Here is a 13,534-nt window from a genome sequence, read left to right on the forward strand (position 1 = left end):
GATTTTTGTTTGGCCCTCTCTCTCTCTCTCTCTCTCTCTCTAATTAAATTTTAATTAAGTGTTTTCTAGAAGTCTACTTTGTCGGCTAAAACGTGACTTCGTATTCGTACCCGATATTTAATGCCTAATATAGGATATGAACCTACGTGCTATGGTCTACTAAGCCAACTATTATATATTCTACTTTGGTGGACTAATTGCTTCCTCTTCCTGTTTAGACTTATGTATGCAGGGTTGTATAATAATCCTTCCACGCTCTTCAGTTTTACCTTGTTGAAGAAACTATTTTTAGTGTACAATATGATTTTTATTGTATTTTATATAAAGTTTTATGTTTCGTCTTCTTAATTATAAAATAAAAGAATAAAATAAAATTGAGAAATCGTACTTTTGAATAGTTTGCGATTCAAGTTTGTTAAATGATGACAAATTTGGAAATTTTATATTGAATTTTATATCGAAGGGTTGAAGAATGGGAATGGATCCCCAGCGGAAAGCAAATTTAGGATGTTCTAAACGTGCGAGCCTGACGGGTCGTCCTTGGTTCTATCGATCAAAAACGAGCTGCATCCGGCTCGCGCGTAAGCAAGCATCATAGTTTTGATACTCCGCTAAAAAAGGTAAATTTTGCTTTTGGATATCATATTGTTAAACTGTGTATTAACATAATACTGCATATTAATTATATCAGTTAAATCTTAGTCATTGAAATTGTCGGCAAATTATATATTATTAATATTAATTTTTCTTAATAATTCTTAATCTTCTAGATTTTACGTATTTTTTGAATATCATAATACATATTACATAGCAAAACTAAACTTGAAGTCAAAATATAATTCCTAATTATTTGATCATCAAGAATACTAATATCCGTATCATGTGTAAAAATAAAATAATATTAACAATTATATTATCCTATTCATTTGACGTTGTTTTGTAAAAACATATTGCAATTAAAACGCAGAAAATTCGATCAATGCAACGCATTTACGATGCACTTCCACCATCAAACCTTATCAAAATATAATGGTCCAATGAGTTTTTGTCGCTAATTCGACGAAATTGAGAGAGGTGTTGCGTCATGCGATAAATCCTGTCATAGTGTAAAGACTGTTGCATTCGCACTGATTACGCTATTCCGGATTACACAAGTCATCGGTCGAAAATGATACGTCCGTGCATTTTGGTGCAACAAGTGCATCTCGTGCCCAAAACATGCAAAAAACATTCTATCAAACGCAATCCTATTAGTCTTTGTACCAGCATGTTTTGTGACATGTTGATACTATTTTTAATTCGTTTAGGAAATAAGAGACGTTTTATCACATCGGTTGATTCGTTGTCAACTGATAATTGCGAGTCTAAACATAAAATTGAATTTCCTTCACTTGGTGAACGAGTATATAAATGTACGTTCGCGTATGCATAATCTAAATTTGTTTATTTTCTGTATACATTTTATCTATTATCTATTATATACAAATTTTGAAAAAATTCAGGAAAGAAGAGTGTTACAAAAACCAGGACAATATTAGATAAAATAACTTAAAGATACATTTTTTTCCTCAATTAGTATATCAAATGCATCTATTGTTTACCTGCTTGTTGTAACATCCGAATGTTTTTTTAACTTTCGTCGCGCATTCAGCTCGAATTCGGCCGCGGCTTCCAATGTACGTTCGTCAATGAAAGTTGTGCGCGGAGGCGCAGATAACGGCCATTATCTGACGGCGTACAAAGTTCAGAGTTTCAGACCGTTACGAAGCCGGGCCGTGTGCGTTTCACGGCCACACTGCGTAAGCGGAGAATGAAGGGAAGGCAAGCGTACACTTGCACGCACGCACGCACGCACGCAGGCAGGCACGTGTGTGCATCTCTCAGCGGTATCGTTCTTTCGGCTTTTGAGTCTATATTATCTGGATGTAGTAAGACAGCGGACTTTTTTGAGCAGACTTCGTCTTATCTGTCCGCTCGATAATGCCTTGCGATCGTCAAAAACGGAAATGATGGGCGCCACATAAATGCACCGTAAACAGCGCAATTTCCTGCATTTCGTCTAACTAGAATAATATATTGAAAATGATCTCGTTTTAGATAATTCAGAAGTCGTAACAGCATCCGTAACGCGTCAAGAGATATCCTTCTTTCAATTTTCAATGATGAGTAATAAAATGAAAATAAATAATTGGCTAGAGTGTCGAATCGGAGCTATGACTTTCGCTTTAAACTACATCCGTGCTTAAATCCAGCAGATGTTACATTCAATATTTAATAAACGGAATAACAAACTCGCGCGTTTATGTTCCACTCTTCAAACGTAACATCCCACTTGGACAGTGTTGAAAGACGTTGGTCCATCAAAAGCTGAACTCCAGTGAGATTACTGGTCTGGTCTCACGCTCCTCGACTTCGTGCGAGCATCACAGACTCTAACCCGAGGAAGTGGCTTGTCGCGACTTTTCCCGAGAAACGGTCCCAGGGTTCGAGGGACGACACAGTCGTCGCCGTCGTCGTCGCAAATTCGGCAAGCAAAAACGAATCTCGCCAATGGCAGACAGACGAGAGAGGAGAGGAGGACCAGCGAGAGCGAGCATCAGAGAGGAGCAGTCCAGGGTCGCGCTGTTCGTTCGTTCGTTCGTAGATTAAATCACTCGGTCACTTTTCTTTCTGGGCAGCCGGCCGGGACAAAGGCCGGCATTTCTCGGAAGAGACTCGGCCCGAGACTTGAGAATTAAAATAATATCCGCTCGTTCGGAGATTAATGGCGGTGTGCCGATGTAATTTTTCTCGACATGCGGACTGCCATCTTCCTCCCGTACCAGAGAACGGAGCCCTGGCCGCTCGGAATCGACCATCATATCGCCCACGCTGCGTGCCGGTCGATAGCGTGCGATACGCTTTTCACCAGCACACATATAACGTTTCTTCAAGTTTTATCTCGGCGGTGGTCGCGCGCTCCAACGCGCCAAAATATCTGTAAGCCGTGACTTTGATCCAATTCAACAAATAACGAAGTCCGTGGAATTGTTTTATCTGCTGCTTATCTGAGATTACTCGCGAAGATTTTCCGCACGCGATTATCGGACACGCTTTAGGTAATTTAACGTAGCCCACTATCAGATTCGTGATCAAATGTAATTGTTGACAATCACTTTCGTGACCGAAGCTTTGGGAAAAATAAAATAAATTCCCAAGAAGGCCATATCTAATCGCCACCGATTCTCCGGTTCAAAGCAGATAGCTTCATTTTTTACGCTCGGAGGAACGTGAAATTTCCCGGGAACGTAATTTTCTTGGCTAATAATTTTTCACGGCTAATAACTCATGGTCCTCTTTTCTTCGTCCCGTGAAATTACGAAACACGCGTAAAGGAGGAGTATACGACTTCCTAAAATGCACGCTCGATTCTTTTACACGTGCGAGTGTTCCTTTCGACACACGAACCACCGGACTCTCTTTCTCCGCGCGCGCGGAAAATCGCTTTTCGAGACAAGAGGCGCGTCCGCCTCGCAGATCACGAAATCACCGTGTGCTCTCGACTTGTACGAGCGAGGCAGGTGCGGACGAGAGCCTCGCTCGTATCTTTTTCCCGCCCGTTCTCCCTGCGAAGCCTATCGCCTCTTCTTCGTCCTCCGCTTATCCTCCGATGGATACGTCGTTGACCGGTTCATTGACACCTGTCGAAAGACCCGGGTCTCTCTCCGTGTGTACCTGACAATTACGCACACGTGAACCGGACATATATCGTGCGCCCTCCTTCCCCCTTCCGCCCTTAACCCTTTAACCATTATCGTTCATCTCGCGAGATTTCGCATCCTTCAATGCCCGACACCGCCGCCAGTTTGAGACCCAAACTGAATTTCTGTCAAATCGATATCCACTTAGGATCAATCGCAAAACGAACGAGGTTTCATTGTCTACTCGGAGGCCTCGCAATTTTTTACGGTAACGCTTTAGAGGAATCAATAAGGGGCCTTCTCTTAATACTGTTAACTGGCATTTGTAAAATTTTCGTCTGCGCAAGAATAGTCTCGGATTCTTTTAGAGCATTTATGAATGACGGCTGATGAGTTACAGAAAAGATATGCGATGTGAGAGGTTTCTCAGTAGGATATTTTAGAAATTTGTTATTCATCTATAATTCATTGAAGTTATTTTGAATGCTAATTGATAGATTTCATCAGCGATTAGCGCTATCGTAGCGGCTAGGTATTAACGGGATATCATAATGATCATTCGATAATGTTGAAATTCTATCTGGATTCCTTAACAAGTTACAAAATTTCTATTCAAAATTCAAATAGACAAATTTTTTGTCAATATATGTCTCTGTCTTTCTTAAATTGTCTACTTGATAAAATTATTTTCTGTTTTTACAATTTGCTTTAATTTTATCATTACTAAAATTATCATCAAAATTTACAACATTTATTTTAAGTAAATACTTTATTTTCTTCACACTGGAATCTTCTACTGCTTTAGCTTAAAATTAATAAGTGCTGTTTCTCATCTTTTATTTATTCCAATATTAAAATACCAGAGACATGGTCAGTATCCTCGAAAATTCAAAAAGATAAGAAAGAAGGGGGTGAAAAAAGCTTATGGAGAGTTCAATGGAGATCGCTTTCATTGAGAGGTCGCATCCTCTCATTTAGACTGAAACTCAGAATCGGACGGCTACATTTAACAGTTGTGAACGTGACGAATAGAAACGCATGGCAGGAAACGACTTCGATCGCGAGGCGCTTATGTACCGCCGAAAACTCCGGCAGTGATGCCGCGCGCTATTTGCTGGGAAGTCAATGGCCAGATATCTAAAACAAACACGTGTCTCTGAGCAGTCGAGCAGAGGTCATGACAGACAAAGGCAACGATAATAAGATAGAAAGAGAAAGAGAAATATATTTCGGGAAAAAATTCGCTTGAAGAAATAGAAAATAGTAAGACACGTGAAAAATAGATCTGTTCAAAAATAACGAAGACAGATAATGGAGATCTAAATGTTTCAAAGAAAAAGATGATTGTCTATTAGATTAGTCAAAAAGTTTAGTCCGATTTTTAATTTTTTAATCGATTCACAAATCGATTTACAAATCGATCGTAACAATGTCCAATCATAAACAACGATAATTAAACTTGACTTTAACTTGATTGATGAATAACTTGTTTCTACTGAATACGATAAAATTTTACGCAAAACTCGAACCGAACTTTTTGACTGACTCAATATATTAACACGATAATAGAGAGAGAAAACAAGAGAAAAAGAGATAGATTTGATCTGTTGTGATTAAATCATGTCGTAACGATCATTATCTGAACGGACATTATCTGAACTAACATATCTTACGACGTAATTACAAGTGCAGTTTTTTTTAGTTAAGACCGAATTCGCGAGATGGTTATAAATTTCAAACTAAATGTGATAAGACGGAAGGCACCAAGAGGCGAATGGAGAACATTGATGATGAGAGATCGAACGTCTTGATCTTGGAAAAGAAATGTTTGCACGTTTAAGAGGCTTTTAATTTTTTCAGATATTCTCATGTATAATAAAATTCGTTTTTGTTTTAGGAAAGCTCAATCTAACGTGATGCACGTATAAATGTCGTCGATGATAACAGTTATTCATTTTCAAAGGGTGGTTGCTTTGTGATGGAGTGACGGGAAAGAAGACGAGTGAAGAGACACTATTGCCGTTTCTCTCCGTGTCGCTAAAGATAGCACTTCCTTCCTTTTTGCAGACGCGCCGGTGATTCCCTCACTGAAACTCTATTTGCGTCACCATTGAATTCAGCTCCGTTTCTCTATAAGTTCTTACGCTCAAGACGGGACGGAATTACGCCGAACGTATACTTTCCGCTTGAAATTAGAGAAAAATGAAAATTGTCACGTGCATTCACGACGTTTCTTCGAGCGACGAAGTATCCATCGCAAACTGTGTCATTCCCAGCGTTCTTGGAATCTTCAAGAAATTATGTATTTCTGGAGCGATATATATATATATATATGTATATATATAAAGGCACGTTTTATTGCCGGTGCGATGAAGAAGGGAGACTCACACCGGACGAGGAATCGAGACTGCGGAAACGCGCTCGCGGATATATCGTGCGAGCAACAAGTTCCGACCCCGTTCCGTTGGTGAATCCTCGCCTCTTCTATTCGCACCCTGATAGATGATCGCGCAGTTGGTGAATACAAGTTCATATTCTTGTTCTTAAATGCTTGGACGGCCTTTCCGCTGACGCAACGCGCGAATTTCATGGACAAACGCGTGGCGGTCATGGCTGCACTTTGCCTGCACCGATTCGTATGCACACCGGCGGAGATAACGACACATGGCGCGGTCGCCATTACTGCGCCGTATGCACCGCGACGCAGGCGTAAGGTTTCACGAGTAGAACCTTGAGAACCTGAGCTAAGATCAAGAGCGATTAAGCCCGAGCTCCGAAAGATTTGCCCTTAGCTGAATCGCTCGAAGGGGACGAGCCAGCGCTTGCAGCGCGAGACGATTTTTCTGCCTGTGAAATAAAGACAGTGAATATATTACGTACTCAGCTCGATACTGATAATCAATTAAGTCCGGCACGTTCAGGTGGAATGAAGGGAATACCAAGTTTGCTTTGCTTGAAACGCAAGCCTTTTTTTTATTACCCGGGACGTGATAAATGATACGCATCAATCAGGTGCGGCGCATCAAAACGGTTAATAATAATGATCGCGTTCGGTCAACCCTGGAAAACCCTCATTATAATAATTGCCACTCGCTTTCCTGTCTCCGTCCGTCTCTCGGCTCATGTCAGCCGCGAGATCGCTTCACTGCAAGGAGTTGTCGACTCGGTGTTCGCGCCCGAAGGCTGGCCGGGCCCGTGCCAGAAGCAGAGAGAGGCGAATCGTAAGGCCCCATCAGTGTCGGTTACCGGTGCACTGTTAACAGGTAACTTTTTTCGGGGGCAGGTGGTCCCGAGCAGGCACGCGACAAATCAAGCCGGCCGGGCCGCGGGCAGCGATTACAAAAAAGGAAGAGATTGCGCGGACATGTTTATTCGGCCGCATAAACTCGGTACGCGCGCTCACGCACGGCCGGGAGAAAGGTGCGAGAAATAATACAGAGTCATTGCACTTTTTTTTCTCGACGGTGTCTGCCTCCCTTCACAGAGAGAAAGAGAGAGGAGCGAGACACGGTTTCAAGCGGTTTTATTTTCGGGCGCGAGGCGCATTGCATTACGATACGCGCGACCACGAAAATTACATGACTTTTTGCATGACGTAGAAATTAAGCGGGGATACGGATATACACATTGATGTGATGTATTTATCTTAATCGCAATTTCGTGAACGTGACTCACGCAAGTGAGTGCAAATGCGCTTCTCGGAATAAGTGACTGATATATTGATTTCGTACAGATTACGAAGTGCAGATATCCGCGTTTCTGTATAATATCCTGTAATTAATATCATTGCAACAGCTCATTATAAACGAGTGTACATCTTGCGGTGCATAATGATCTTTCATCAATTTTAGCCGCGCGATGCACCAACTGACAATGCACCAGAATTACAACATGTATGTTGAAATGGCCAAGACGGATGACCGTGTCATTCTCGTCACTTGCGACATTCATAAACTGCATTTCGGGGGAAGGAAAAAGCAACGTACGTGGTATATCTCGAGCAAATGGGACGTCTCGTAAAAGAGACGTTTGAAAAAAAGAGTGCGTCGAGCACAGGCAGTTTCGGATGCGAATAATATATTCCTAGGAGCATCTGCTCGTTCTAGCTCTTGTGAGCGCATTGGGTGGGTGTAAACCCTCGCAGTCGGCGGCTGTTCGTGCCGATATGGCAACTACGATACGTCTTCTCATTTGAAAAAAAAAACGTCTGAAACTCCCTTCTCCGAATTCAAAGCTCAATAAATAATTTTCCCTACAATGAGCGACGTGCATTTTTATTCTCTTTGTCTATCTCGTAAAATAAATGTTACGCACTGACGACGTACACGACGAAACAAGACACCGAATAAATGTTTAGCTTGTATTTGCCAGATCACTTTGATAACACTCTTCGATTGGTCCCGATAAAGTGGCGAATTTCGTGGCACGATTTGAGATACGGCCGGATAACGGCTGATCGATTCGGTACAAGCCGGCGTATTACGAGGGAAGAAGAAGCAGTAGAAGGTGGCCCGAATGAAAGAATGTGGCAGCTTCCTGTTGGCGTCTCGGCGGACTTCGACTTTTAGCTCCGGCTTCGTGTCTACAAAATCGTGCCGAGTGGCGTGCGCGAAAGTGCCGGCTGTGAAAGAGGAAGACGCATGCTATGCACGCACGTGTATGCACCGCACGCTGCGCTGTCTGTGATCCGATGCGGAATTTGGAAAAAATGCGATTTTCGAGAAAATTTTCGGAAACTTCTGAACCTATCGAAAGACCCTCAACAGACATCGAACAGGGAGATTTTCGTATTAAACGAAAAGTACATTTAATTTGGCTTTCCAGAACTGAACATTGTCGATTGATGTTAATTATAGAAAATGAATAAATATGAAAATGAAATAAATATCTATGTTATAGATATTTTTTCTTATTGTTTGATATGTTTGTCACTGGAAAAAATCTACCATGAATAATAATTTTAGAATGATAAATTTCGGAATAAAATATTAAAATGTAAATATAGCATGGCGCGTTAGAAATAATTTTTTAATTTTCCAAGAATCCACTTTATTTCGATGGTAGCAATTGCTCTAAAACAACGCGAATAAACACAACACGGCCGCTAGACAGAGCGGCGTGCGAGCTACCTAAAGTCCGATTAGACCGCGGCTTCGCGGTAGAGTTCTTCTAAAACCTAACTCAACAACCCACCAAACTAGTTCTGGCCTCGGCTCGTCGGTAACGTTCTTCGCGCGGCATTGTATCCGAGGATCGGCCCTTGCGCTGCAGAAGCAACGACCGTATTGCTAACGAAATGTAGAGGGAGAGAAAGCGTTCACCATGAATCGCTCTCCGAGAGGCTCGTCCCGGCTCTCCTTCCTGTAGCTCGCTTCTAAGCAGCCCTCGCGCGCTCGATATATCGAGCTAAGAATGCACGATTACACGCGCAGAAAAAAGCCGCCAGCGAGTACCAACGTAAAATCTGCTTTTCAGACAAGATTTCTTTGCGATACCGAAAAAATTTTATAACCGTAGCCCAACAATAGTCCTTTCGAGAATTTTTTGTATATCTTAGGTATACAAGAGATTTTCTTTCCGGAAAATGTGTATATAACGTCATAAAAGTTTGGTGCGAGAACGTTAAGAGGTTCTCGACTTTTTCTCAGTTATCTCATTCCACGGATGATATTTGATTAGGACCGAAAATGTCGTGTTAGCTCAGCAGGATCGTAACAGTGTTTCGAAAAAATGTATATCTACCGTTTCCAGTTGTTTTTCGAAGCTATTCGAAGCTCGTTGGAATCACAATGAATTTTGACTGGTCGAGAGTGAAACGTGGTCTCCTCGACATGATCTGCACGTGCGTGCATTAACACGCTGTAATGAGGTGGCCGTCGAACGCGAGAGGACGCACGAGTGCTACAGAGTCGTCAATGGAATTTATGATCTGGATACCAAGCATGGCCGCGGAACGTGACGAGTGTGACTAACCGATTTTCGGCGGGCGAGGCAAGAGAAGAGCCGAGGAGATGAGGTCGGCAACTATTCGCGATGTAAATTTTAACCTCGGGGACGACGGCGACGACGACGACGACGTTGGAGGCGGAGGCGGAGGCGGCGGGGGTCCCATACGTCACGCGCGCTCGCGCGCGCAGCCATTCACAACCTTGACCACATTTCTTCTCTTCGGCTGCGGAAGAATCCACCGACCGAGTGCTACTCGCGCGGGCGTGACTCGGAGTTCCAGTCAAGTGTCGGTCGAACTCCTCGCGATCACACCGGGATAAGTCCGAGTACCTTGGGTTAGGACTAAAGTGCCTGCTAAAGTGACGAGTTTCCACGAGAAAGAATCGAGAAGCGCGCAAAGTGTGAAATGTATAAATTATTACGCAGCCTCTATTTTTTAATTCTCATATGCAAAGATCACTCTCGGAGATTCGCCTTTGGATCTCTATAGTTTCGCGTATATATCTATTTCTAATGTCTTTCGTCAAAATTGATTCGAGATTTTAATCGGTAAAGTATCACTATACCGTTTTACCCTGAATTTCTCAGCAAAATATAAAATAATTTTTCGATAGAACTGCTATAAACGTTAATTCATTTTGGATGTTTCTCGATGAATTTGTGTGATGTTATAATGTCAAGCTACGCCAGTTAGAAGTCTGCAAAAATGCGAATGCGTAGAGTAATAATTAACCAGTATAGTTCCTGACACTCTAGTGATTAACGAACGTATTCAGGCGCCTGACGTTTCGTCAGGCACAGTTAACTTCCTCTCGGCTGACAATTTCTGCACGATGTGTCTCGAAAAGCAACATCGATGGACCGAAGCTAAAGTGTAAGGATCTTCATCTCGAAACGAGTTTCAAGGAAAATGTTTTACTTTTGCCCAAATTACGTTCGATATTTTATTTTACAAAAAAAAAATAAAAATTTTATTCTAGAAAATTATAACATAAAAATAGCACGTAATAAAACTAAACATTCGAGTATTAAAAACTGCGCCTTGCAGCGGGTTCAAATAGTAACAAATGCCTCGTCGCCGGTAAATCTCTCGTTTTGGCGCCTAGCCTTCGTTTTGGCGGGAAGAGTTGGTCTCTCGTAATCGGAACGATCGCCAACGGCACGTTGGCCGACGCACACGATTATCAGCGACTTATCGCCGAAGCGAGCACACAGGCGCGACCTTGTCGCGCCGTAGTGCGGCGCCATTTTGCTGATGCGTGCGCCTGTCCCACCACGTGGATAAGTTTTCCGCGCATGTTGAGCATACGGTACTGCCTCGTTTCGGGGAAATTTCAATTAAGACGCAACCGATCAAGTGCTTCAACGACGACTCGCTCTTCGGCTTGCTCCCAAATTAAGTTGAATGATCTTTTAAACAATGATTACTGTATTTCGGTCTTCTAAAGCCTATGATTCATCAAACTTAGCTCCGTCTCCGTTCGATTTACGGGCTATCTCGCATTTAACGTGTTCCACTGCAAATAGTTGGCGAAGACACTTCTGCGATGTTTGAGGACGTTGATACTCATGATCGTAGCGAGATAAGATCGCGATTCTTACACGGCACGCTAGATTGTTCCGAGCGATTCGAAACAGGTGATATCAAGTGGAATTCGAGTGTTGCATACCGAAGACGCGGACGAAAAAATCGTCTCTTTTCTTGGCGGAAACCGAACTCGGAGACGCAGTGGTTCTCAAGCTCGAGTTCGCTCTTGCCGGTTATGAATTGGGCAATCTTTTCGGGCCGTAGGAAGTGCCGCTCACTAGATATAACGTCAGTTTCGCGCGCGCGCGCGCACACTTGGGTGATATCCTCATTTCAGACACTCGTAAAGTCGTTGATCACACGAATTTCACGCCGACCGTTTGTAGTTCCGAACCCGCCGCGTTGACGATTAAAACTGGAGCGTCGAGCGACAACGAGCATTTGTCCACAATATATCTATTTATAACTATCTACTTATTTATAATTCTCATTAATCTGCGCAGTTTAATGAGAATTGAATGAAAATTCTGACTGCAAACTACTTTTCCATCAGTTATGAAACTTGCTTTTTTATGAGCTTCTAGATATTAACGATGAAAGTTGTGGCGGAAAGATATTTCACTACTGAAGTTTTTCACTACTGAAGATTAATATTCTCATATTTGGTTACATAATGCAAATTATTATTGTTACTGTAATCATGATTAATTGAGAATAATTTATTTTATACGATTATATCGATGATTTTATACTGATTGATATCCTATTGATGATTCCCTGCTTTATTTAGTATTTCTGTGATTCTGCAGTTAGCACGCACGGGATTTTACGGCATTTGACAATTACGGTACACGAGATATTGACAGTTTCAGCTGTCACATCGCTAGTCATTATTTTCTTATGTATCGATACGCATTTCGATACATGGTTCATTTCACGTTACACCGTGAGTATCATCTGTTAAAGAAGAAGAAACAATTGACCTTCCAACTATTGATACGACAGCGACGTGACAGATATCTTTGCTAGATATCTTTTGAGAGGTTCGCCGAATATATTTCGGTGATCTCTTTCATTCGCTCCGATATCCAGAAAGTATCCGAGGCAAACAAGTTCTTACAGCTACGCAGCGCTCTTATGATCTATCAAAAAGCGTCTAAACAAAGCATGGCAAATTATATATCTTGAGCGCCAATGCGGTTATCCGACTTTAGATTTTTCGTTCATTTAATACGAATGCAGAATAAAAGTCAGACAAACGCAATTGGCGCTAAATGTACAGCAAAGCATCTTTATAATAGCGGTGTTGGAGGCTAAGGTGAGCGAGAAACTATCGATGCGTAGGATTTGGATAGATAAGTTGATAGAGCAGAAAATTCAATATTAATTCGGTTATTCAGATTTTCGAAGATTTGCCGGAATCTCGCCGGACTTTATCGGAATCTCTGCTCGTCACAACTTTTAGGAGCATACACATAGTCGAGTCATCAATCGACTAATATATATAGGAAAGATTCATGAGCTTGCAACAGCTCGCGTAAGCGTGGGAGAAAGCAGAAAGCAGCAGAGGTGGCAAAGCGATAAAAGCGTTTTTATTAATATACAAATGACGAGGCGATGCAAAGCATTCCCCTTGGAGCTCTTCTTTCTCTTCCTCGTTACCGTTGTCATCGTAGTCGTCGTCGTCGTGGTCATCATCACGATGGAAAGCACGATGAAAAGCGTGATCAACAGGCAGCGTTAGCATGATTCATCTCATGGCGGAAACTCACCGTTTAGCTTGTCGATCGCCCGATCGGCCGTGGACTGATCGGCGCAGTCGACGAAGGCGTAGCCGCCGCGTTTCACCAGGATCGTGGTGCACGCCAGGCTGTGCTCCTGGAAGAGCTGCCTGAGGGCGCTCTCGTTGCAATCTGACGGCAGATTGCCCACGTAGAGCTTGGACATGGTGGCTGGCTGCTCGCTGTTTCTTGACGCTATGATGCCGGCTTCCAACCGAGTTCGCGGCTCAATAGTCACGTGCGTCAGGCTCGATGACGAGGATTTGGGTGCGCGTGCGCGCGCGCGGACTCGCGTACCCAACTTCGAGTACTGACCTCGTCGTAGACTCGGGATCCACGCGGACCCGGCGAAAGAGCGGAACGCGGAACACGAACGACGAACGCGAGCGGGATCACGAGAATCTCGCGACGATCACAAAAGGCGGAGAACGAGGTGGACGACGCGCGCGCGCGCGGGAGAGAATGCGATGGTCGATGATCGGTACCGGTGATAGCGGGGAAGTTGCGCGGGTTAATCGGCTCGGGAGGCCTGAAGACGTCCGCGCTGACGGTTTTGCTGACGGTATCCTTGGCCGGGGCGACACGCGGCTGTATAC

At 43.0% G+C, this 13,534-nt stretch overlaps 1 protein-coding gene across 1 annotated transcript in view; it reads right to left on the reverse strand.

Moving 5' to 3' along the window:
- Positions 1 to 13,119, reverse strand: part of LOC105275815 (insulin-like growth factor 2 mRNA-binding protein 1) — an 86,050-nt gene extending 72,931 nt beyond the window's left edge. Inside the window, exon 1 of the mRNA XM_011332937.3 lies at positions 12,930 to 13,119. Coding sequence (XP_011331239.1) covers positions 12,930 to 13,104 — 175 coding nt within the window. The 5' untranslated portion in view covers positions 13,105 to 13,119. The remainder of the gene's footprint in view (positions 1 to 12,929) is intronic.
- Between the last annotated feature and the right edge of the window lie 415 nt (positions 13,120 to 13,534).

Source organism: Ooceraea biroi, chromosome 4 (assembly GCF_003672135.1).
Source record: "Ooceraea biroi isolate clonal line C1 chromosome 4, Obir_v5.4, whole genome shotgun sequence".
NCBI lineage: Eukaryota > Metazoa > Arthropoda > Insecta > Hymenoptera > Formicidae > Ooceraea > Ooceraea biroi.